Source organism: Clupea harengus, chromosome 5, assembly GCF_900700415.2.
Source record: "Clupea harengus chromosome 5, Ch_v2.0.2, whole genome shotgun sequence".
NCBI lineage: Eukaryota > Metazoa > Chordata > Actinopteri > Clupeiformes > Clupeidae > Clupea > Clupea harengus.
This window is the reverse complement of record NC_045156.1, coordinates 25,592,200-25,615,311: the sequence shown is the minus strand read 5'-3', so window position 1 is coordinate 25,615,311 and position 23,112 is coordinate 25,592,200. Positions and strand designations below refer to the sequence as shown.

The window sequence follows — 23,112 nt, the reverse complement described above, 5'->3', positions numbered from 1 at the left end:
TTTTGGGGAAAGGCAGTTTCAGTGATTGTCATGTCAGTGCAGTAATTATGTCCCTGGCTCATGCTGGACTTGACTTCATTAGCCTATTAGGCCATCTAGTTTCCTACCATGAAGTATCTGAACTGCTGCTCTGTGTTCTCTCTCTTCCTCTTCCTCTCTGTCTTCTGTCCCTCCTTCTTTCTTCCCGTTCCCTTCTATCTCTCTCTCCATCTTACTCTTTCCTTTCCTTTCTTACCTATTCTCATGAATTCTCTCTCCTTCCCCCCATTCTTTCTCTCATTCTTTCTCTCCCTTCTCCCTGGTTCTTCTGCTCTCAGGTGCGCAGGGCCATCCAGCTGATGCTCTTCCCTACTTGTGCCTTCAGCTGGATCCGTCACATCGCCATTGCCGTCATCCTCCTCACCTTAATCAACATGCTCGTCATTTTCGCCCCCAACATCCTGGGGATCTTTGGCTTCATCGGTAGGTCATGAGTCACTCTCTCTCTCTCTCACACACACACACACACACACACACACACACACAAAACACACACACACACGCACCACCCCCCCCCCCCCCCCCACACACACACACATATAAATATATATATAGAATCAGCATATTGCATTACTGGTGTAGGCCTTTCCACTGCATCAGGTCTGTGTTTTTCCTGCCCTGTGTGAGGCTCACGTGGCTGTGATCTTGCTCTGGGGTGAGTCTCTCTTGGGACACTCGCAGCCACCGTGATTACCCGTTCTCACTCCCTCCCTGTGGCCTTGACTAGACGAGAGCACGGCCTGTTTGCGCAGATAACCCTGTACAGGTTGAGTCAATATTTTTTGAGCTGCCATCAGCCCACATAAAGGGGCAAGCTTTAGGGTACAAGTGCTCAAAGTTCAGAAAGTATTAATAATAAAAATGCTCTGTCCGGCGCTGGCCACAGGCTCCTGAGAGTCAGGCTAACTTTGTGGATTTGTGTACTCTCTGAATGGGTTATGGTGGAGATAATCTGTCATTTGTGTACTCTCTGAATGGGTTATGGTGGAGATAATCTGTCATTTGTGTACTTTCTGAATGGGTTATGGTGGAGATAATCTGTCATTTGTGTACTCTCTGAATGGATTATGGTGGAGAGAATCTGTCATTTGTGTACTCTCTGAATGGGTTATGGTGGAGAGAATCTGTCATTTGTGTACTTTCTGAATGGGTTATGGTGGAGAGAATCTGTGTATATCTAGTAATGTGGGGGGTGACTGCAATACACCAATTACAACCATTAGTGACATGCTAAACTGTTTCTAATCAGTCAGTCAAACTGAGTAGACAACCTTATAACTTTATTGATATTTACAATTATTATAATTATTTTTAGTGTACTGAATTATTTCAAAAGCCTCAAGCAGTTACACCTTTTGACATTGTTGCTTTGACCACAGCATACCAGTGCCAGTGTCTGACAGTAAAGTATGTCTGCAGCTACATTCATATTCACAAAAGTCACATTGCTGGGTCAGCGCAGGTTTGTCATTGTGGTCCAAGAAGTCTTCATATAGTGGGATCTTATTGCCTTCCTCCTCATCCAGGTGCCACCTCTGCTCCATGCCTGATCTTCATCTTCCCCGCCGTCTTCTACATCCGCATCGTCCCCAACGACAAAGAACCCATGAACTCCACCCCAAAGATTGTGGTGAGGAACAACATATCTTTTCTCAACCTAACCAATCACCTGTGTCTGGCAGTAGGTCTTGTCTGTGTCTTTATCTCATCCTCGATTCACCTGTTGATATCACTCTCATGCTCTTTCCTACCTCTCACTCTCTCTCTCACTCTCTATCTCTCACTCTCTGTCTCTCACTCTCTGTCTCTCACTCTCTCTCTCTCACTCTCTGTCTCTCACTCTCTGTCTCTCACTCTCTGCCTCTCTCTCAGTATTGACTATTAAGCATTCAATAATTATTAACAAAATTAAGCCATTTCCTTGCTGAAAATAGAAGGATATGATTATTAGAACTGTTAAAGACATATTGTTATGTTTCAGCATAAGATGATATTCTCAAACTGCTCTCTCTCTCTCTCTCTCTCTCTCTCTCTGTCTCTCTGTTGTGTAGGCGGCGTGTTTTGCTGTTCTTGGTGTCCTCTTCATGACCATGAGCTTGAGCTTCATCATAATTGACTGGACAACAGGCAGCAGCAATGCTGGAGGCGGCCACTAGGGGGAGGGTGTGTGCATGAACTATACAACTGCTTGTGAGAGAGTGTGAGTGTGTGTGTGTGTGTGTGAGAGAGAGAGAGAGAGAGAGAGAGAGAGAGAGAGTGTGTGTCTGGGTGTAAGTGTGCCTGTGTGTTTGCAGTGTCTGGGCCAGGGAGAGTCCAGCAGAAAGGAAGCAGGGATGTGGGTTTTGAGAATCTAACTGGTCATGGTTTTTACTATTATCTCATAGAAATGCTCTCTCCACCAAAACATTATAGAGACAACATTAGGCCTACAGAACTCCAGTAGGCTCAATCCACTATCAAGTCCAGCCTTTGACAGACAGTTAGAAGAGAACCAGTCAATGCTAATCTTGCAGGTTTTGGATTGTTTTCTGTCAAACTTGGATAAACACTCACTACATTGCAGTATTCAGGTGTGGTGGAAGAATTGAATATCACAAAAACTTAAAACAAACATATGGCTACCTCCCTAGTGCTCTAAATCGGATGGGATGCCGCAGCTTTACATTGACCAACCACTACATTAAAACAAAGCTTCCCAATAGAGAATGAAGCTGAACTGGATGATGAGGACAAATCTGAAGTTGCTTCTCTTGTCTGCAGCTCCTTGACAACATTAGGTTGTCCCTAGGAGAGAAAGAATGGCATAGCCATAATCAGACTGGTTTAGTATTCACTGTGTACCGATTCACCCTTTGCCAGCCCCATGCTCTGTGTTGTATCCTCTGGACCCAACCCCACATCTAACCTGTGGGTATACATACGCATGAACTACAGCTACAGCACTGCACCCACTGACAGCAGAAACTTTAGTAGACTTTTGTACACTTCTTTTTTAGTAGGGAAACACATATTATTATTCAATGTGTGTATGTATGTATGTATGTATGTATGTATGTATGTAGTGTTAGGTACTTATATGTATATATGCACACAGACACACATACACATAGAAGCTCAAGTTACATGTTATTTTATTATTTCAGAATTGGAACTAATGTGATTTTTTTTAGCTGAATAGTGGCTCAATGAATGTCATTGGACAGAAAAGGGAGGAGGGAGATGTTGTCAGTCTAGATATTTTCCTGCTTTGACAGTTAAGTGAAGTAACAGTATTGGTACTACTGTTAGCATCTAAGCATTACGTGCCAAAGCCAGCATTTTACTGTCACAGATCGAGCTGGGACCTTGGCCCCCGTTCTTCTATGAGTACAAAATAAAACTATTCAGGAGAGATTCACTAACGCTAGAGAAAACATCAAAACCGTTATATCTATATTTATTTGAATATGTATCAAGTGTTTTTAATTTCTCAAGACAGATTATATGTATTTCAGCGAATAGTGTGTAAAGAGTACTTTATGATCAGACACTTTATGATCAGGTACTTGATCATCTATTCCAGTGCCTATTGTGTATATTGTGTGTAGAGGCAAGAGAGAGTATGATAATCACTTTTGTGCAAGACCACAGTTTCAGAAAAACAGGCATAATCTAGAGCCTTTATGATTGACCCCTTAAAGCCTTAAAGGTCAAAGGGTTTGGCTTCAGTATGCACCAAAGCCCCTTTCTCCCATAAAGGCTTTTTTCTTGGTGAAGATGTGCGATGTAATACCTTTAGATTTCTAAAGATGCCTCTTTTCTGAGTGTTGTGGCAGACATGTTGAGGTGCTCAGGCAGGTGGGTGTGGATCACCAGCAGACTGCTGAGTCACCTGAGAGAGGCACCAGCCCACGCTCAAGCCCTCTCACCTGGGAGTGTTGGTTTGGAGCAGGTGGAACGCTCCAAATTCAGTTTTTCTTGACTGTAAGACCGGCAGACAAGTGTTATTTTTTGGCTGAAGGAGAAGGACAGCCAAAAACCATTACCCCAGAAGTGGAGTATTCATTCATGTCAGTTTGCTGATGAGTTTTGTATTCCTTTGTGTCTTACTTGTCTCGATGTCCCGTCCCGTCCCGTCCCGTCCCGCCCCGTCCCCCCCCACTCCTCTTGCCACCTTCACAGGCCCAGATCTAGACAGCTCAGGGGCGACAGTGGTACAGTGGTAGAGAAGTCGTTTAGTAATCAGAAGGTTGCTGGTTCGATTCCCTGTCGAAGCGTCCTTGAGCAAGACACTGAACCCCTAATTGCTCCTGATGTGCAGTGTGCCATCAGTGTAAATGTAAAATGTGTATACATTGTAAGTCACACATATGTAAGTCGCTTTGGATAAAAGCGTCTGCTAAATGACTAAATGTAAATGTAAAGCTCAGATTAGGGAGAGGGATTCGAAATTTGAGGTGGTGGGCACCTTTTCACACAGTGGACTATACTACAGTGTAGAGCTGTGCTCCTAGTTGTAATGTACGACTGATCTGGATATTATTACACATTACCACTCATATACATACATACAGTTGCACTCAAAATGATCTGCTCATGAGGAATAGGCTGATTCTGATAGAGAAGTGTGAGCACTCACTTGAGATTTGGGAGTTAAATAATTTTTCACATTTAAATATTTTAATTTTTATATTTTATGTTTGAAGTATATTTGAACCCAACATTATGTTCTTAAAGCCATCCCTTTAAACAGGAAAGACTTATTTATGAATGTTCACTCATTCTTCTTGCAGATCACTTCCAGTGTCTGTGAAACCTTTTGTGTCTTTCATGCTCGTGTTTAAGATTTACCCACATATTTGCAGGGCATTCCAAAAGCTAATATTTGCTTTTCATGAAGTACTTCATGGTGTATTTTGAGGTACGCTTTGAATCGTTGTCCTGTTGTAGAAACTAGTATCCTGTAGGTGTCAGTGTGTTTTCAGACTACTTGACATTGCATCCTGAAATGTAGTGGTGTCCATACTTCTCTTTATTCATACAATGTTTGATGTGCCACTGGCTACCAGAAAATCCCACAACAGAATAGATCCACCCGCACCCTTAATAGTTGTGAAGGGGTTCTTTTCATCAAATGCTGCTCATTTATTCTCCACACACCTCTTTGGTGATAATGGCCAACACAACACAATTATAACTTCATCTGTTCACACATCTTATTTCCAAAATGACTTGGCTTATCTAGATTTTGTTTTGCATAGACCTACTTCAAACTCTGAGGCCAATGTCAAATTTTGCCTAGCTGCAGCAGTGTCAGGGCCGGCCCAGAGGGAAAAGGCTCTGTTATCGAACGTATGGGCAACCTCTGATGCCATGGCAGTGCCCACGATAGGCTAGTCAGTATTACCTGAGAACAGAGAACTGAATCATTCAACACAGTCAAGCGAACAAGACGTTGCAGCTGTCACAACTGCTCTCCACCTGGAGCTGCTGAAATATTGAAACACGTGACAGGAGCTGATTACTGGTCATGTCATGTCACCTTCCCTTGTAGCCACGTTTGTTATGGGTGTAACCATAGCAACGTAACTCTACAACACACTACTGCGTGGCAATGATTTGCAACAAAACACAAAACATGATTAGAACAAAAAATTATTCTTAAATCAAAGAACTACTCCCAGAAATGGTAACGATCAGTTCATGTCCTAAATACGTTCATTCTCTCTGAAGAGAAAATGTATTAGTATATTTTACTGTGCTGGCCGACTTGACACTTGACCGTGATCTTAATCTGTACCCAGAAGCATCACAATGTGTCATTTGTATGGTTCATTCTGAAACTGCTGAAGGTAAATGTAGATTTCATATGTTCATTATGGAACCTCTGTGCCTGGTTGGTACAGAAGCTCTCATTACTAAAATCAAACGTCAGTGTCCCATTTCAGTGCCTGAGATTCATTTGCACAATAATTGCATGTAACGTTCAGGAGAAGATATGATGAAAAATGTTTTGTACGTCAGTCAAAGGATCTTGTCAGTGTGAAACACCGTTTGGATATTTGATTGCTGTACAATGAAATGTTTTTATATTTGTATTCCCTCACATATCTCATTGCTGCTCAGTGCAGCCACTCCATGGTGGCTGTTGTTTTGATAATCCAATCGTAAAAAACACGAGTCCTTCATAGGTCTTCAGTCATTACCTCATGCTGTAAGCAGTCATGACCTGCCTTTAGTGATGATTATCTTCACCGGTGCCAAAACTGAATTCACCTTCATCCAGTTTGCTTTTAGTTTCCTTTTTTCCCCCACGTTTTTTTTTCTTTTCAGAACATAGATGTATTATCTGTTCATAAAATATTTGTCTTTTTTTGTTGTCTCATTGATGTCTCATGTATGTACAAGATTTGGTAATTGATGTAAAAAAAAAAAATCAATTCTAAATGAATACAGACTTTGTTTTATGGATCTTTGGGCTCCTTTTGTAGCATATATAAATGATGTCCCATGTATATAAAGACTACCAACTTCTATATTTCATGATTATTTAGCTTGTATAGTGTAAATAGCAGTTTTAGTTTGACAGTAAAAACAAATGTGTTTGTTTTTAAAACTCTTACGTGTTGCTTTGTGTTCTCCTTCTTCAGTCTTGTTTTGTGACCTGCACACTTTTAGGCTTTTGTTGCTCCATATGGTTTCTGATTTAATTTGGTTGATCAAGCTACATTATTTTGTATACCTCCTGGTAAGTATTCTAATTATATGACGATTCAGCACGTGTGCAGGGCAGAATGACCCAATTCGAATTCATAAACACTAGGGTAGAGTAGCCTGACCGTGACCTCTGTGATTCGTATTGAAGTGGGAGACGATCCCTTACCAGTCATCTAACCTACGGTAATACTGATCCTAGTCATGGATAGAGGCCAGATGACCAGAAATAGATGCGTTAATGTTAACATTTTATTAAAGCAACATTCTGACTATTACATTTGTTTACTCAATATAGTATCTTCCATCAAATGAGAGCTGGAGCCAAGTAACCTTTGTGCGAAGTCCACTGCCAAGCGCTTCTCGGCTGTATAGCGTTGAGTGAAACACTAGAGGGAGGCACAGCCCCATTGCTAAAAGCAATGGCATTCTGATGAAAGCCTGTATCAGAATAGATCACATCTGTAGCCTATTTCACTTTTACTCCTAATCGACCTAGGTAACCTACGCCGTAAGCAGCGCAAAGTAGCTCACAAACAACGGTCTAGCAGACTAACAAAACTCCTGCCCCCAGGAGAAAATGTGACACCTGTGTGGAATTGGCAACATTAACGAGTTTCCAGTACGCTACAAAAATACTACATTTCCCAGGATTCTGTGGAAGCGTGACTATCAGCTAACTGGTCATGAAGCTCTGTGAATCTTCACCACGGAGTGCACTGTAGTGTTTATGAGCTAACTTCTCACAGCGGACAGCGGGCGTGGCAACGCGGAACAGTACGTTTAATCAAACCGCGTCTAACCAGCTAACTCAACCACACATGTGTTCAAGGTGATGACTCACCGGAAAGAAGAGAGTCGTTAAACGCACAGAACATCGTGACAGTGGTTCTAATCAACATTCACACCGCGAAGTCCGCATCTGGATTCCAGTCGACGCGCTACATTGTTTGCGACTTCGTTTCATCCCAGATATTGCGTTTGAGAAGACCAGCTATTACCTGTATGGTAGGCCTACCTAGATGACCCGAGGCATGGTTCATCATTGATTACCCCATGTCAACAGACTAGACTACTAGAAGGATATGAATGGGTTATATTTGTGTCTATTAACGTTAATTGGTTAATGTCAGGTGGCATGGACTGTTGGCTAGTGTAACTACGTTGCAAAGTGGATTTTCTGAGAGATTCAGCCACCGGAATTGAATAGCTTACTTTTATTACTCCCACTTTATTCGTAGCTTAGGCTGCGTGGTGTGCATTCGGAACGCGACTCGGTGTCCAGTAAGAAGTGGAAAGCCTGTGTAGTAGAGTATCTGGTACCTTCTTTTCGATTGCGCAAGGTTCAGGTGTGCGCTTCAGTATTGGGAAGCCATGGGCTGCACGGTGAGCGCCGAGGACAAGCTGGCTGCCGAGCGATCCAAAATGATCGACAAGAACCTTCGGGACGACGGAGAGAAGGCTGCGAGGGAGGTGAAACTGCTCTTGTTAGGTACGTCTTTTCGCCAAATGAATGGAAAGCCGAATGTCTCATGTAACGGAATGTTGTGATTATGCAGTTGCGCTAGCCACGCTGCATGTGGCTGGTTGGCTCAGCTGTCATCTTGCTTGATTTTCTTAACTCTGAAGGGCAAATTTCTGTTCTTAGCCTACTTGGTTACATAAACACATCATTCACATTCAGTTGACTATTTGATAAGTAAAGACCGTTGGTGTCCTTTTAGTCGTTGGATAAACCAAGTGGGGGCAGTGCGTTTGTTGTTGAGTCTTTGCCCCTTGCATCGAACGGACCCGATGCCACATAATATACATACCAGCGGCAGTAGATTTTAGTTCACAGTTGTTTGCGATTTTCAAGGCAGAGAAGTGGCAACAATTATGGGGAACTTTCCTTTTGGATCAAGCTACATTCTATTCCGCATTCTACAGTGTCATTACGCCAAAATAAGCTCTAGTCTCTCTCTCTCTCTCTGAACACTGTGCTTCACTCACACAACTACACATGTAGGCTTTATCAAACATCGAACATCAGCATGGTAGCAGACCAAATTGGCAACCTTTTTGTGTATGATCATCTTTTGACTCACAGGCACTTTCAGCGTGTCAGCGAGGCAACTGCCCGTAATCCTGAAAGTAGAAGCTATGCCTGTCATGCCACACAATGATTCTTGTTTGTCTTGATGACATTGGCCACACTGAAACTAAAGACCGTACAAAGGAAGTAGCCTACATAACACACCAATAACACGTTGAAGTTTGTAGTGTATTGAAAATGCTGGTGAATAGTAAATAGTCTTACAGACAGGTAGGAATGAAAAGGTGTTTGTTTGAGAACAAATACATGAGCGTGGAATATTGCCCCTAATTACTCGTGGATTTATATTTAGACTCAATATCACCTCCACTGAGACGTTCTTCAGACATGAGCTGATCACCAAAACATAAGTTTAAAAAAAGACTTCCTTGCAGTGCACATGGAAAAGCTGGCTAAGTGTAAGCAAGGTCTTGTTTTGGTTTTATGGCTACAGTAAAGGAGCTCTTATCTCTAGTAGTGGAGAAGACAAGGCAAAGTTTAAGTGAGAGGATTCCTCTAACGACATCGAGAGTCTGGATCTTTGTTTAAGAGAGACTTAAGTAGGCCATTGCCTTCCATGAAAGAAAAGTGCTGACGGAATACTTTATTAGTATGCTTGTTTTGTAAATCAGTGGAAAGTACAGTTCACTAATGTTTCCATATCAATCTCCTGGTGCCAGCAAACGCCCATGCCCATGACTTTATTGACACTTTTGACAGTACTCGTTTATGTGAATTAGTTTGCCATGGATAGTGCTTATTAGGTTTTTTTTTTTATTATGAAGATATACACTGATTTCATTTGCCAAGCGTGATCACTATCTAAGGTCTGTTAGTGGGTCATTCTCTTCTACAGGTCTGCTGTAAGGTGAAGTATAGAGAGAAGCCACACTCTAACTATCTGTAAGGTCCTGTAAATGGAAGCAGAATCCACTGTGGCCTCTGCAGCTCGTCTGGCTGTAGGCTCTAAGGTTGCTAGCCCATCTTGTGAGCCAGTGAAAGATGGATGGCCAGCAAAGGCACACAGCGTGCCACACCACAATGTCTTAAGATTAACGGCTAGTCTAGCCACAGGAAGGGGCTTTTCATTCCATACGTCCAGATGCTGCTCTAACGGTGAATGAGTTCCAGGATTGGGGTTGAAACACGTTTTAGGTTTCTTTTCTATTTTCTGCTTCACAAGTCATTATTTATGGTGGATGTCTGTTGAGCCTGTGTTTGCTCAAGTGGCCCAGGCTTTTAGAAGGGTGTGTGTGTGAGTGTCTTGATATGTAGCCGTTGAGTTTGTGTGGATTCTTTGCTTTGGTTAAAACCTTTACAAACCTCTGGAGTTGGAAAGATACTGCGTATGTTCCTACGTGGTGAGTGAGTGAGTGTGTGTGAATGTGTATGTGTGAGTGAAAGAATCTGCTTCTCTGTCAGACTAGAATGAGAGTTAAGCGTTCTTCTTCACTTTGGCCTCAGTGCTCAGTTCCCCCCATCCACCCTTCAGAGAATGAGAGCCAGAGAACATTGGCAGAAGAGGCTTAACGCAGATGGAACAATTAAGAGCAAACATAACTGCCCTGCAGTTTCACTTTCCTCCAATTCCACATCATCCCAGGGGGACACCAGGCCTGGTGCTTTCCAGCACAGTGTGGGAACGACTGGACTATTCCAACTACCCATGTGTCATTTCTGGAAAAAAAGAGTAACGTGTTTTTTTAGTTTAGTGTCATTTGAAAGTTGTCTCTGTGTCGCCTCAAAGCATTTACAAGTTCTGACTAGGCTGCGTGTTTTTTTCTTGTTTGCTCGTAAATTCTGTGTGGTCACTGTACTGAATAATGTGTTCTTCACGGCAGAGATTTAATTAATTTGAGTGCGTATACGATCTGTTTGAGTCATCCTTATACCGACTCCTAATCATCTAAAACGAAAGAGAGAGAGGGAGAGAGAGAGAGAGAGAGATTGTTCTGTAAAACGGCAGCCCTCTTGGACTGAGAGCACTAGTGCTGAAAGCAAAGGATTAATGAACACATCTCACACAATGGCCCGCGAGTGATCATTTAAGAGCATTCAACAAGGCTACTTGATTAGTCATTTATGTACAGCTGATTATGTGCTATGCCAGTGTGGAAAGAGACCTTCAGGGATGCATCATGTTGTAAAGTAAATTTCTTTGTATACAAATTGGGATTTTTCAAAGTGGTTCATTTTCGATGCACGTTTCACAGTCTGTGCAGCAGACCACAGGTACGGGAGCGAGTAGAGTGGGCCGAGGGAGCAGGTGGTGAGGAGTGTGAAGGGGGGGTACAAATGGCTGATTCGGTTGTGGGGGGTAGGTAGTAGGTAATGGTGTCCAATTGAATTGTCACTCGTGCACATTAGAGTTGGCTTGTGCCGCCCAAGTGCAATCGGCGCTCACTGGCACAGTTGGCCCCCGCACTGAGCCCAGGAGTGTCAGAATGTGCCTGGAAAGCGCTCCGACCAGAAGCGCAACACCAGGTCCGACCAGATGTGACCCAGGATTTTAATAGCCTTGTGCCGTGTGGGCTCTGCCCGGGCCTGGGTGGGCATGAAGTGGGCAGGCTGATTGACAGCAGCAGGAGGAGGAGGATGAAGAAGAGAGACAATGCGCTCTCACAGTCATGGCAGATCCGCTGACCAGATGGATGGATTGATTGTTGGCAAGGGTGACCTCAGCACTGTGACTAACCGGTGGTTGTGGAGGCGTGGGCATGAGCTGGCAGTTTTTTGGGGCGAGAGCCTGCTCATGGAAGGTGATTGGTCGAAAATAGGGTTGCTGTAAAGCTTTCGTTTATGTTGGTGTCACTGGTTAGATAGATAGTTACGTAGTTCTCGTGTATGTTGATAGTAATAGAATTGAAATTTAAACTCTTTTAACACATTTGTCTAACTTTTATTTTTTTTTTCTACTTGGGCTGGCATCTCATATTTGGAGCAAAAGCAACTCAATCGTGAGCAGATTTTGAGAGTTATTTTGCCGGGGATTCTCGTCTCTCTCTTCATGCCCACACTCGTCTCCCAACAGATTTCAGGCGCAGATTGACTGCGCTCGTTTTGGCTGAGGGGGATTTGAGGCTACAGCACTCCCTCTGTCTTACTGGTTGAATGCATCCAAACAATTGCTCACACACAAAGAAACATTATATATAATCGAAAAGATACAGTGGAAAGTGCAGCGTCTGCTGGAGATTACCTCTGGGTAACAGCATGAAATAAAGGGATGAAAGAAAATGTGCTTTTAATAGGGAAGAGAGCCCTGGCTTGTCTCATGGCCGGAAGGCACTGATTATATCACAGGGTCGGCTGCACGCTCAAGCTGGGCTCAGGAAGAGAGAGTGGGAGAGTTTGGAATTGGGCTGTTAAGCACTAGGCAGTCTATCTACCCTCCAGCCTTCACACACACACACACACACACACACACACACACACACACACACACACGCGTCCATACATGCACCTGCACACTTGCGCTCATATAGAAACAAATACAAACATTCTCATGAAAGAGCAAATATATATTTGAAAGGCAGGCACACTCAGACGAGCATGCATACATACATATATACAGTGCACACACTTACTCACAGGGCTCCCAAGGTTGACATATGTATGCAGTCGGGAAAACACTCACACGCTAGGTGTGAAAGACAAAATCAGTTTTGGGATTCTTGACACAAATCATTCTTAAATTGTCACACTGATGAAAAATTGATAAAATGTAACAGGCTTACTAATGCTGCAATATGTAGCAATGTGTTGATGCCTTAGAGCCCTGAGTTGAATGCATCATACACTGTTTTGGTCTCTAAAAGGTTTGTAGAGATGTTTTACAGTTAACACTTCTAAGGAAGCTTAAGGTATTTAATATGGTGGAACAACATGTTTTTTGTTTTGACAACTAACGGTAATACCTGTAGAATCTAAGTACTTCAAAATAAGTATTGAAACCTTAAGTAAATATTGCTGTAATATCAAATTGGGATGTCTCTGGCAATGAACATCCCTAACACACACACACACACACACACACACACACACACACACACACTCCTTCTGTGGAATCCGTTGCTCAGGTTTGGCCGTTAGGAATGCAGGGAGTTTTTTGCTGCATAGACATGTCGAGGCCAAACAGGAGTTTCAGGCAGCTGATCCAGATGTGAGAAACGTAAGATCACAGTGGAGCTTGGCGTGGTGCGCCTGCGGTATGTCATGTCAATCATTATCCCTGTGAGTTGGACTGGTCGTCCACGGTAACGCCCCACAGCAGACACACTGCCCTGTTCAACCGCCAATAAGAATGAAATATCAACAAAGGTCACATTACCTTGTGAAATCAGTGCCAAGACGGCGCACATTCCGATACACTCACTGAGATTGTATCGGCGCTTTATTTTGCCTCGTTCAAGGCCAAGCTTCTCTGAGGTGAGATAGGATCTTTATGACTTCTCACCCAAGACCGGACCAACCCACTCGGACGTAGAGAGGCTCAGTGATACAGGACAATAGAGAGCTCCGTGTTGCTAAATAAAGTCGTTGGGTTGGATCAGGCTACTGATTACTACCGTAGTGTAGGTTAGTCTGCGGGACAAAATGTATTCAAATGTTCCATTTAATTCAAATGCCAACCACCTAGACAGGATGTTGTTGAAATAGTGTGGTTTAGGTGTGTGCACTCAAACTATCACTAAACTATATATATATATATATATATATAGATATATAGATATATAGATATAACTGTTCAGTAGATATTTTATGCATCTAGTTTTACTGATGTTATTTGAGTGAGTGTGTGGCTATGTGGACTGGTGGGAGATATAGTGGAGTAGAGGCAGACAGATAAGGTACAGCACAGACAGGCTTTGTAGATCCACAGTGCCAGTTCAGCACAGTGTGTGTGTGTGTGTGTGTGTGTGTGTGTGTGTGTGTGTGTGTGTGTGTGTGTGTGTGTGTGTGTGTGTGTGTGTGTGTGTGTGTGTGTGTGTGTGTGCGCTAGCAGCCCCACACAATTCCATATGGGCTTTGTTTTTAGCATGGGAAGGGAAGCTTGCAATGCAAACATGCATCCAAATGTCACTTTAGCCTAGTCGGGTAATTGACAGACATGCACGGAGCTACTTTCGCAGCTCTTTAAAGCAGCTGACGGTTAGCCCACCACAACCTGCAGTATGCAGCACCGCTTCGAGAAGAGTGATCTTCCGCCTGTCCGTCAGCGCTTTGAGGCTTGAGCCCCATCAGTCTGTCAACCAAATCAATCCTGTATTCAAACAGAAGACAAGAAGAGCAAAAGGCCACACAGATCAGAGTAGCAGACACTTCAGCATGACAAACAGCCCACATACTCCAACCAAGCCTCAGCCTCAGCCTCAGCCTCAGCTCCCCCACCGCCCCCCTCTTCTCTCAGCTCTTTTCCTGTTTGACGTTAGTTTTTGGTTTCGATGCTGTGTGCAGACATGAAGTGCCGTTAAGTAGGAGGACTGTTCAACAGAAGTTTGTCATGGTCCTGCTGAGGGCCTCATCCTTAGTGTGATATATCATGATGAGCTCATTTGAAACAAAATAGACACAGAATAGACACAAATAGACCCAACACCTGAGCGTGCCGAATGAGAACCTTGTTTGTGTTAGTGTGCTGGTGATGTGACACAATGACACATTTCTAGGTCTAGAAATGCTCTTTTGTCTCTACACGTCTCCACACGATCTTTTTCTTTTTATCCTCTCTGTCTGACACACCTCCCCTCTTTTTCACATACCTCTCCTTTTACTTTCACCTTCACATTATCACTCTTCCCCCTCTCCGCTCATCTCCTCCTCCCCCCCCCCCCCCCCCCCACCCTGCACTTTTGTCTGGCTGCCTGGCAGTTACCTTGGAGCCATAAAATGTCAGGAGTGTCCCAGAGCTGGCGGGAGGCAGGGGAGGAGTGGCTGGGCGCGGGTGTCAGGCCGGTGTGTGACTGATGTATAATGACCGTTCTGCCATTTCCTCGTCTGGCAGGGGAGGGAGGGTCGCTCCCTATAGGGGCCCCTGTGGCCTGTGTGGGGCAGCTGTCGCCCCTGGCAACGCTCTGATGCGCTCTACCTGCCGGACATCATGAGTTACGTGTCTGTGTGTTCATGCAAGGTGCTGAATGGATGTGAGGTGTGCTCGCTCTATGTCTCTGTCTCTCTCTCTCTCTCGGTCTGTCTGTCCTCACTCTCTGTCTCTCTCTCTCTCTCTCTGGTTGTGTTGTTTACCATTGAGTGCACTTGCGTGTGAGTGTGCATTCGTGTGGGTGGGTAATCACACATCTGTACATCATGTGTGTGTGTGTGTTTAGAGGAGTTCGCTAGATTTGTTGAAAGAAGGTGTGGTATTGTTTGAACGCATAGACCACATCTGATACATCTGGATCGCACGCAAGTGTGCATAAACACCTTCTGTCAATCACACCACAAACTCCTTGTTACCTCATTGGATGAAACATCATTGTAGATATATATATACCTCTGTAATACAGATTCATTTGTTCGCAAAGATAAGCCACATGTGCACATATTTTAGATCAGCTTTCCCGACATTTTGACAGTCAAAAATACAAAGATGTATGAGCCCACATTGTCTTCTGGGGACTTTAACATCTTATATGCTTGTCTTTAATGAAAGAAGATTGGTGGCAAGAATGATTGATTCCAGTAGAAACTAGCTTTTTTCCTTGTGCTATGTAGTGAATATTAATGGGTCGACCAAATCCATTCAGTATGACCATATGATATTCAAACCAGACAATATTCAAATCCCTCAAATCCATTGCATCCATTGTTCTGGATGGTGAAAAGGGAGACCCAGTCGATGCTGAGACATGGTAAGCTGTGTGAAGTGTGATTAAACATGGCATGACCCTGTTCTGTCATCACCTGGAGCCCTGCTGCAGAGACAGAGATAGAGATAGAGATAGAGATGCAGAGCTGAAAGGTGGCGTGATGGAGATGCTCTTCACTCCAGTACCGTCTCCGCTACTGCCCTAGAGTGGATCCATTGGCTGAAACTAGCAAGCTAACTAGCTTACAGCGGCCACAGACTTGCTTTGCAGAGTTAGTACACCTAGCTAACTCACTAACTGATACTTTTTGGCAATATATTAGGCAATGTTGTGCTGTACCATTGTGTCCTGTGCTGTCTTTTTTGTGGGTTTTCCAACCTGGAGAACAAGAATATATATAGTGACGGCGTGGGCAGCCAGTGTGTTCTCTTTTATATATATATATAGTGAGGGCGTGGACAGCCAGTGTGTTCACTTTATATATATATATATATATATATATATATATATATATATATATATATATATACACAGTATATATATATACACAGTATAAATATATATATATAAACGCCTGGGCAGCCAGTGTGTTCACTTTTATTTATTTATATATATATATATAGTGAGGGCGTGGGCAGCCAGTGTGTTCTCACATCACTATTGCTATGCCATCAAAATGCATCTGTGGATGTAAAAAATAAGAGCTACCTACAGGAAATACCTTAAAAAGTGGAAAAACCTGCATAATGTCACTTTTAAATACTATATCTCTGTGTCTGCGAAGGCAGGTGAGCCCGGTTTGTGTGGAACCATCGTGCAGCAGACGGTTCGTACTAGTGTTTTTATGGACTTGTATTTGTATTCCTTTTTTTTTTTCTTGCAGTTATTGCAAGCACTCATTTTTGGTTATGATAATTAGACACACAGTTGTACTTTTGATTTCCCTGGTTCCTCATTGAAATCCTCCCTCGTGTGCTGGAGAGCCTCTCCCTCCTGAGGGACTATCCAAATGAAAGTGATTCAGATCTGCATGCACAACACATCATCACCCACTGCACCGTTATTCATTTTCATAGCCTCGATAATGTTTTGTTTGAACTCATCAGTCCTAGGTGAATCATAAGAATTGTTTGAGTAAGATCATTTGTATTAATGATAATATGTGACTAATACTGTGTAGACGGCGGGTGAACGTCTATGTAGACCTTGACATTTGATTGATGAGGTGTGGGGGGGGGGCTCCAGTCCCCCTTCATGTTTGTTCTTTGGTGACTTGTGCTGTCTGACATTGACAGTGACTGTGCGAAGTCATGGGATGAGGATGAAAAGCCCACATATGGCTCGAGTCAACAGACAACACAAAATGGAGAGTGCATCGTCCATGCTGCATAACCAGAGCAAATAAGCATTTTAGAGTTTTAGAGTTTTTACAGTTTATTATGTTATTATTAGTAATGTATTATTAGTAATGTAATCTCGAAATGTATACTATTCAGTTGAATATTATATACATTTCTAATGAAATTTCAAATATTCTATGCCTCTGATCTCCCTCAGTAGTGCACATTTCCTGTTCGTCGTTCAGCATTTCTGCTTCCGGGACCTCGTGCTAGAGGGTATGGCTCATATGCAAGGTGCTGGTTCAAATATGATCTCAACTAGCTTCACTTAATCGCATAAAGTGCAGAGGGTCATCATGTCTATCTTTTTATATTCTATGTGAGTGCGCCCTTAAAGGGCATGGCTAACCTTCAAAAGGAGAATGAAAGGTAGCTTTGCACGCTCTTCAGTCGTTCTCACTCTCTGCATCTTTGCTGTTTGCCTTTGCTTAGAAAACTAGGAGACTTCCTGCTCACCGAGAGTGATTGCAATCACTCCGCTCATGACGCAAGCAGAGCTAATTGTACACATGGAGGGGGAGAGAGAAGGAGAGAGGGAGAGAGGGAGAGAGGGAGGGAGAGAGGGAGAGGGGGGGGGGTAGTGATGGGTCGGTGTCTTCATGTAGTTCACAAGAGAGCCCAGGAGGAATATTTCATCAACTCCCAGTCACATTGCAGCACTCTAATTGGTAATTCGCAGGATTCAGCCTTAGGATGTGAATCTTAAGCTTCGGCCCACCCCAGCTCCCCCTCCCCTAGCGAGCAGTAATAACAGGGGGGGGATCTGCTGAAATGTTGGCATCAATTTTCATTAAAACTCATAAGGCAGGGTGATGTGCAGACGCAGCCCATGCTGGAGCCACTTTCATGCCTCTCAGTGGTGGAGATATTGAGGGCTGCTTTGACTGACAGCCTGTGTCTCCACCCTGAGAAATGATAATTGACTTTTTGTCAAAGGCAATGAGAGTCAATAATACTGCAATGCCATTGTACCTCACGGGGTTGTTCTTTTCATAATAAAATATAGCATTATAAGCCAGAAAAAACTAAATAGAAATGAACATAAAGACAAAAGGGGCAGAGTTAATTAGACAAAATCCAAAAGCGTTTTTAAAAGCATTCGTCAGCTCTGGAATCGATTGTTTGAAATTAGGACTACTATAAACCAATTCTTCATGGCATTCAGGTTACTGGAGAAGTCATATTTTCCTTTTCAAAAGAAGTTTACTGTTTCTTAAATACTCTTTGACTAACAGCAGGGAGGGAAATAATTCAATGGTTAAAATTAGATTTATTTATTGACACTTCCAGAGTACACATCTGCTCTAGAATGACCAAACTTCCTCAGCCTCGGATCCCGTTCCTCTTCTCTGTCAGAACCAAGTAGCTTTGGTGCTAATCAGCAGCTGTACTTAATCCATAGTCTACTTCAAAACATTCTGGTATAGGTGTGTTTCTGAGAACTGGTGTGTTTTTGTTTGTGTGTTCACCTTGTCCTGCCGGAGTCGTATCGATCCATCATTTTGTGGTTTAAGTGGGCAAAGCAATCTCGCTAAGCGAGGGCTGGGAACACATGCATTAAAGAGAAACGACTCTATTTTGTCTCAGAATCTGCACTAGTTCTGTCTCTGTGTGTGTGTGTGTGTGTGTGTGTGTGTGTGTGTGTGTGTGTGTGTGTGTGTGTGTGTGTGTGTGTGTGTGTGTGTGTGTGTGTGTGTGTGTGTGTGTACATTACGTAAGCTCACTACTCGCTCTCTCTCTCGCCTCATTGGTCAGAGAGGCTTTCTGTGGCTGAGTAGCCATGGTGACCTGCGGGAGAGCGAGGTGCATTCTTGCTCTCTCAGGGGTTCAGGCAAGGCCAGTTCCATGTTGTTCCAAGAAGATCTCACCGAGAAAAAAAAAAAAAAGGAGAGAGCGAGAGAGAGAAAGGAGCGACCGCACGTGGACATGGTGTCAGCATGGGACAGTGAGGCACAACGAGACGCCAGGCTGGAGCTGCTGAAGCTGCACAGCAAGCATCACGTGAAGAGGTGACTGCAGGCTGTTATCTCGGTGCAGTCGGGGAGGCTTTCAGGTCAGCGATCACTGGCCTAATTAGATTGTTGGGTGTGCGAGCGGCCAGAGCAACAGCACAATGAAGGGGAAGTGCGTATTTGTGCACACTGAAATGAACTTCCTCTGAAGACCAGTTATTCAGAATTACTGGCCCCTATGTCTCATGTCACCTGATACCAAAGCCATAGTACACCCTCCTGAAGCCTGTTAAGCCATGGGTAGGTGAGTCATCTGGTTAAGGACAGAGTAATAACCTCAAGGTGGAGCACAAGATGATGTCACTCAGCTGTGGGCTACTAGCGTACCTGCGTGTTGCTAACAGAGATGGACCTGTGGCATGTGCTGGGGTACGTTTTACTCATGGCTTCCCATGCCTACACGTTCTCTGACACAGAACAGGACTGACTGACACCGACTGTGGTAAACACTCAAGCCAGTCTAACCCAGCTAGCATTGGTGTCCGCGAAACAGCTAGCCTGTTACTTCCAGTAGTTATCCATCATGTTGTAACAGTCCCCTCACACTTGACCTCTCACACTTGACCTTTCGCTTCAGCAGGTTAGCATAGCATATATATATATACGATTAGGCTTCATTAAGAGCAAGCCGGTTTCTTGCCCCCTGACACTCCTTCTGGGATTTGTGTGTCCACTACACTGTGGCCTCCTTGTTCCTAGTGCTCGGGGGAGAAAAAAAACGGCACGCAAAAAGCCCTTCACACCTCGCGGCATACGAGGCCATCCCGTAATTACAACAGCACTCAGGCCGCTATTACCTGAACGCTGATTAAAAGAAGCTCCCAGAGGCAGTATTGACTCGCTGATTCACGCAGCAGGCGGTGGGATCTAATTGTCCACAGTGCTCAGCGGGGGTTCGCTTTAGGGGGGAGGCAGCTGCGGCCCCACTCGTTGAGGAGTGCCATCGGCTGTCATCATCGGTGTGATGATGCAAGCCATCGGTGTTTATTAGCTATATATATTCGCTCCAACGGGTGGTTCATGTGATGCCCGTGTCATCATGTACGCGGTTCTCTCAAACCCTCAGAGGAGGAGTGTGCCAATGTTTGTCAGAATAGTTGAAATAAAGCCAGAGTGGCTGATTGTTTCTTTTTTTTGGACGCTTTCCTCGTACACCAGCTGTCAGACAGATGTCACATTGGACATTATTTATGGCTCTCTCTGGTCCGCACTGCGTAAGGGAACTGACAGCTCAGATGAAGACGTGTAATAGGACGAGACAAATTGCCGTTGGTCACTTGACTGACCTTTTCTTTCAATTAAACTCAATCAATGGTTATTTTCATAGCAATATACAGCCTTCAGCCTCAGTCTCCAAGAGCTAGTAGGTGGAGAAGACTCAACTTTAGACTGCATTTAGTCAACGAAGGCAGCAGTACGGAGTTTGGGTCTAAACTAGAGCCCTAACAAGCTAATAGGCATAAGCAAACCTTGCATAAGCCAACAACAGCCAAATTGGTGCTGATAAAAGCTTGGTAGAAGGCTAACTGGTGTCTTTTGGCAGTACAGTTAGCAATGTCATGCTGGGAAAGCAAGCATTTCTTGAATATTTGCACTCTGCCGTCCCGCATCAAAGAACTACACAGTTTATAGCCTGGATGGCTAGTCAGAATGACAGTTGTTTATATGTCCTTCGCATGACCAAATACCATCAAAACGAATTTGAAGATGATACCGATTGGCCATTTCAAATCTAAGTGACTCAACCTTTGCATTATTACTTGTTCTGAAAGTTGAGTCCATAGTAACAGTGTACTTGCTATGTCTAGCTTCATTGTTAGGCTTGGTTCACACTCGTGAAAAGCCAGAAACAGAATGATATTGTTTGAGAGTGAGTGTTCCGTCAGATGACACCTTTCTGAGGTCTCTTTTTAACAGGTTTGTGAGACTGTGATCTTCTGATAGGTGCCACTACTATACGCTACGTATGTGTGTGCTTCCTGTTGGCAAAACAGGAAAGCCAGTGTGGTTTTTGCATGTACCTACCATTTTGGTTCTCTCTGTGGTTTAGAAAATGGGTCCTTTCTGAACATCTACATCGCTGCATGCTATTATACTGGTGATCTCTGGGTACATCTTCAGCCGTTTGCTCCTTCGTGACCAATAAAAGACGAAAGGGATAATGTCGATGACCCTGTTTGTTCAGTGTGAAATTTTTTACTTTTGTATGTAAAATGTGGTACAAAGGACCTTTTTCATTTTAGATACTAAGAATTTTATTTTGTTAAAATGAAAGACTTTTGTTTTGTTGGAGTGTGACCTGTGACCTGAGGAGGGGAGGATGTTGCCAGGTGAATAGGCTTCCCGCTGAAAAAGTGCTGTGAGTTGGTTTTCTATAGACATTCAAGCTTTGCTCCTCTCCTGAGAGAGATGACGAGCTCTTATGGGGTGCAAGTTAATGCCCATTACACAGAGTAATAAACGCAACTGTTTTGCATCATCAGTCGTCGAGCCATCATTTAGTAGAGGTAGCTACAGTTTTCATGCCTGCTTTATTTCAGTGAGTACTTTAGTCAGACCTGGAAGTGAGAGTCAGACCTGTCTGTCAAGGTCATTTATGTAATTAAAGTGAATGAGGAATCAAGGAAATGAGGAACTGATTCCACCCGAAGCCCCACCCCTCACCCTGGAGATGTTTGTGTCTCGGTGTAGCGGGGCGGGATACAAGCACACACATGCACTCACCAACACACACACACACACACACACACAGAGGAAGATGCTTCTATTTCTACAAGAAATGTCAAGCTGAAAGTACTCAATCTTCTGTTTGAGAGAGCCACATACATGTGCTCCGATTGAATGTAGTAGTCAGTGTCACTTGGATGGATGCAGGCATGTTGTTTGTGGCTAAATGTGTGTGTGTGTGTGTGTGTGTGTGTGTGTGTGTGTGTGTGTGTGTGTGTGTGTGTGTGTGTGTGTGTGTGTGTGTGTGTGTGTGTGTGTGTGTGTGTGTGTGTGTGTTTCCCTTTAGCTCAGCTGGCTGAGCATGGCATTTACAAAGCCACGGTCAGGGTTCAGTCTCTAACGGGAGAAAGTCCACTAAAACAATGCATGCATTCACTGAAGCGTGAAGCTCTTTGGATGCAGGCTGTACTTGTCAGTGTTGTGTCTGAACACGGGTGATTGCAATTCTGTGCAACACTGTTAGACTCTTTCACATCATTCGTAATTATTGGCTTGATGTTTTAGGACTTGTATTAGTATTGAGCACTTTAGTAATGATCATCCTTGCCAGAGTTTGTTGAAACAACAAGTTTTTCAATTTAAAGTTAAGTAACTTCTTTGCACCGATATGAGATTGGTGTACAGGTGGGTGGGCAGTCGCACCCATTACAACATGCAAACATGATTTTAATTTTTTTTAAATAAATGTTGCTTTTGTGGTCGACAAGGGCGAATGTGTTACAACTTAAAAAAACACATGCAAATAAGACAAAACACAAGCACATTAAGAGAACATCTACATCAATTTGAAAACCCATGAGCAGCATTTAGGAACATGCAAATACACAAGCACACTGCAAATACACACAACACAACCAAATAAGGCAAACGTGCTACAACGGCCCAAAACAAATACATTAACAGCGAACATGCGGCACATACAGAAACGATGCAAAGTCAAAAACTGTTCCACTTTGCGTTTCCCCCTGAGGCCTAAATAACTTGTCTGTGTGAACTGGATATGCAGCGTTTTTCTGTTGCATTTGTTTTCGTGGTTTGTGTTTTTCACTTTGCATCGTTTCTTTATTTGCAGTGTGTTTGTTGAAAATGTCATTTTTTTTGCACCATTGTAGCGTGTTTGCCCTATTTGGTTGTGCTGTGTGTATTTACAGCAAATTTGTGTGTTTGGTTGTGTTGGGTGTAATTGCGGCATGTTTCCTAAATGCTGTGCATGTGTTTTTTTTAAATTGACGTCGATGTTTCTTAATATGCTTGTGTTTTGTCTATTCGCATGTGTTTTTCCTAAGTTGTTGCTCGACTGCCGTGTCAGTCAGCGTAGTCGGAGGCTGAACGAAGACGACTTCTGTGAAAAGTGGGGC

At 43.5% G+C, this 23,112-nt stretch overlaps 2 protein-coding genes across 4 annotated transcripts in view; both read left to right on the top strand.

Annotated features, from left to right (window-relative positions):
* The window catches only part of slc38a3b (solute carrier family 38 member 3b), a 36,185-nt gene extending 29,548 nt beyond the window's left edge, over nucleotides 1–6,637 (top strand). For all 3 annotated transcript variants that reach the window (XM_012822644.3, XM_031568283.2, XM_012822642.3), the window contains 3 exons: nucleotides 318–462; nucleotides 1,566–1,669; nucleotides 2,091–6,637. In XM_012822644.3, coding sequence (XP_012678098.1) covers nucleotides 318–462; nucleotides 1,566–1,669; nucleotides 2,091–2,195 — 354 coding nt within the window. In that variant the 3' untranslated portion in view covers nucleotides 2,196–6,637. The remainder of the gene's footprint in view (nucleotides 1–317; nucleotides 463–1,565; nucleotides 1,670–2,090) is intronic.
* Nucleotides 6,638–7,410: 773 nt separating this feature from the next.
* gnai2b (guanine nucleotide binding protein (G protein), alpha inhibiting activity polypeptide 2b) overlaps nucleotides 7,411–23,112 on the top strand; it is a 46,521-nt gene continuing 30,819 nt past the window's right edge. Inside the window, exon 1 of the mRNA XM_012822676.3 lies at nucleotides 7,411–8,224. Coding sequence (XP_012678130.1) covers nucleotides 8,107–8,224 — 118 coding nt within the window. The 5' untranslated portion in view covers nucleotides 7,411–8,106. The remainder of the gene's footprint in view (nucleotides 8,225–23,112) is intronic.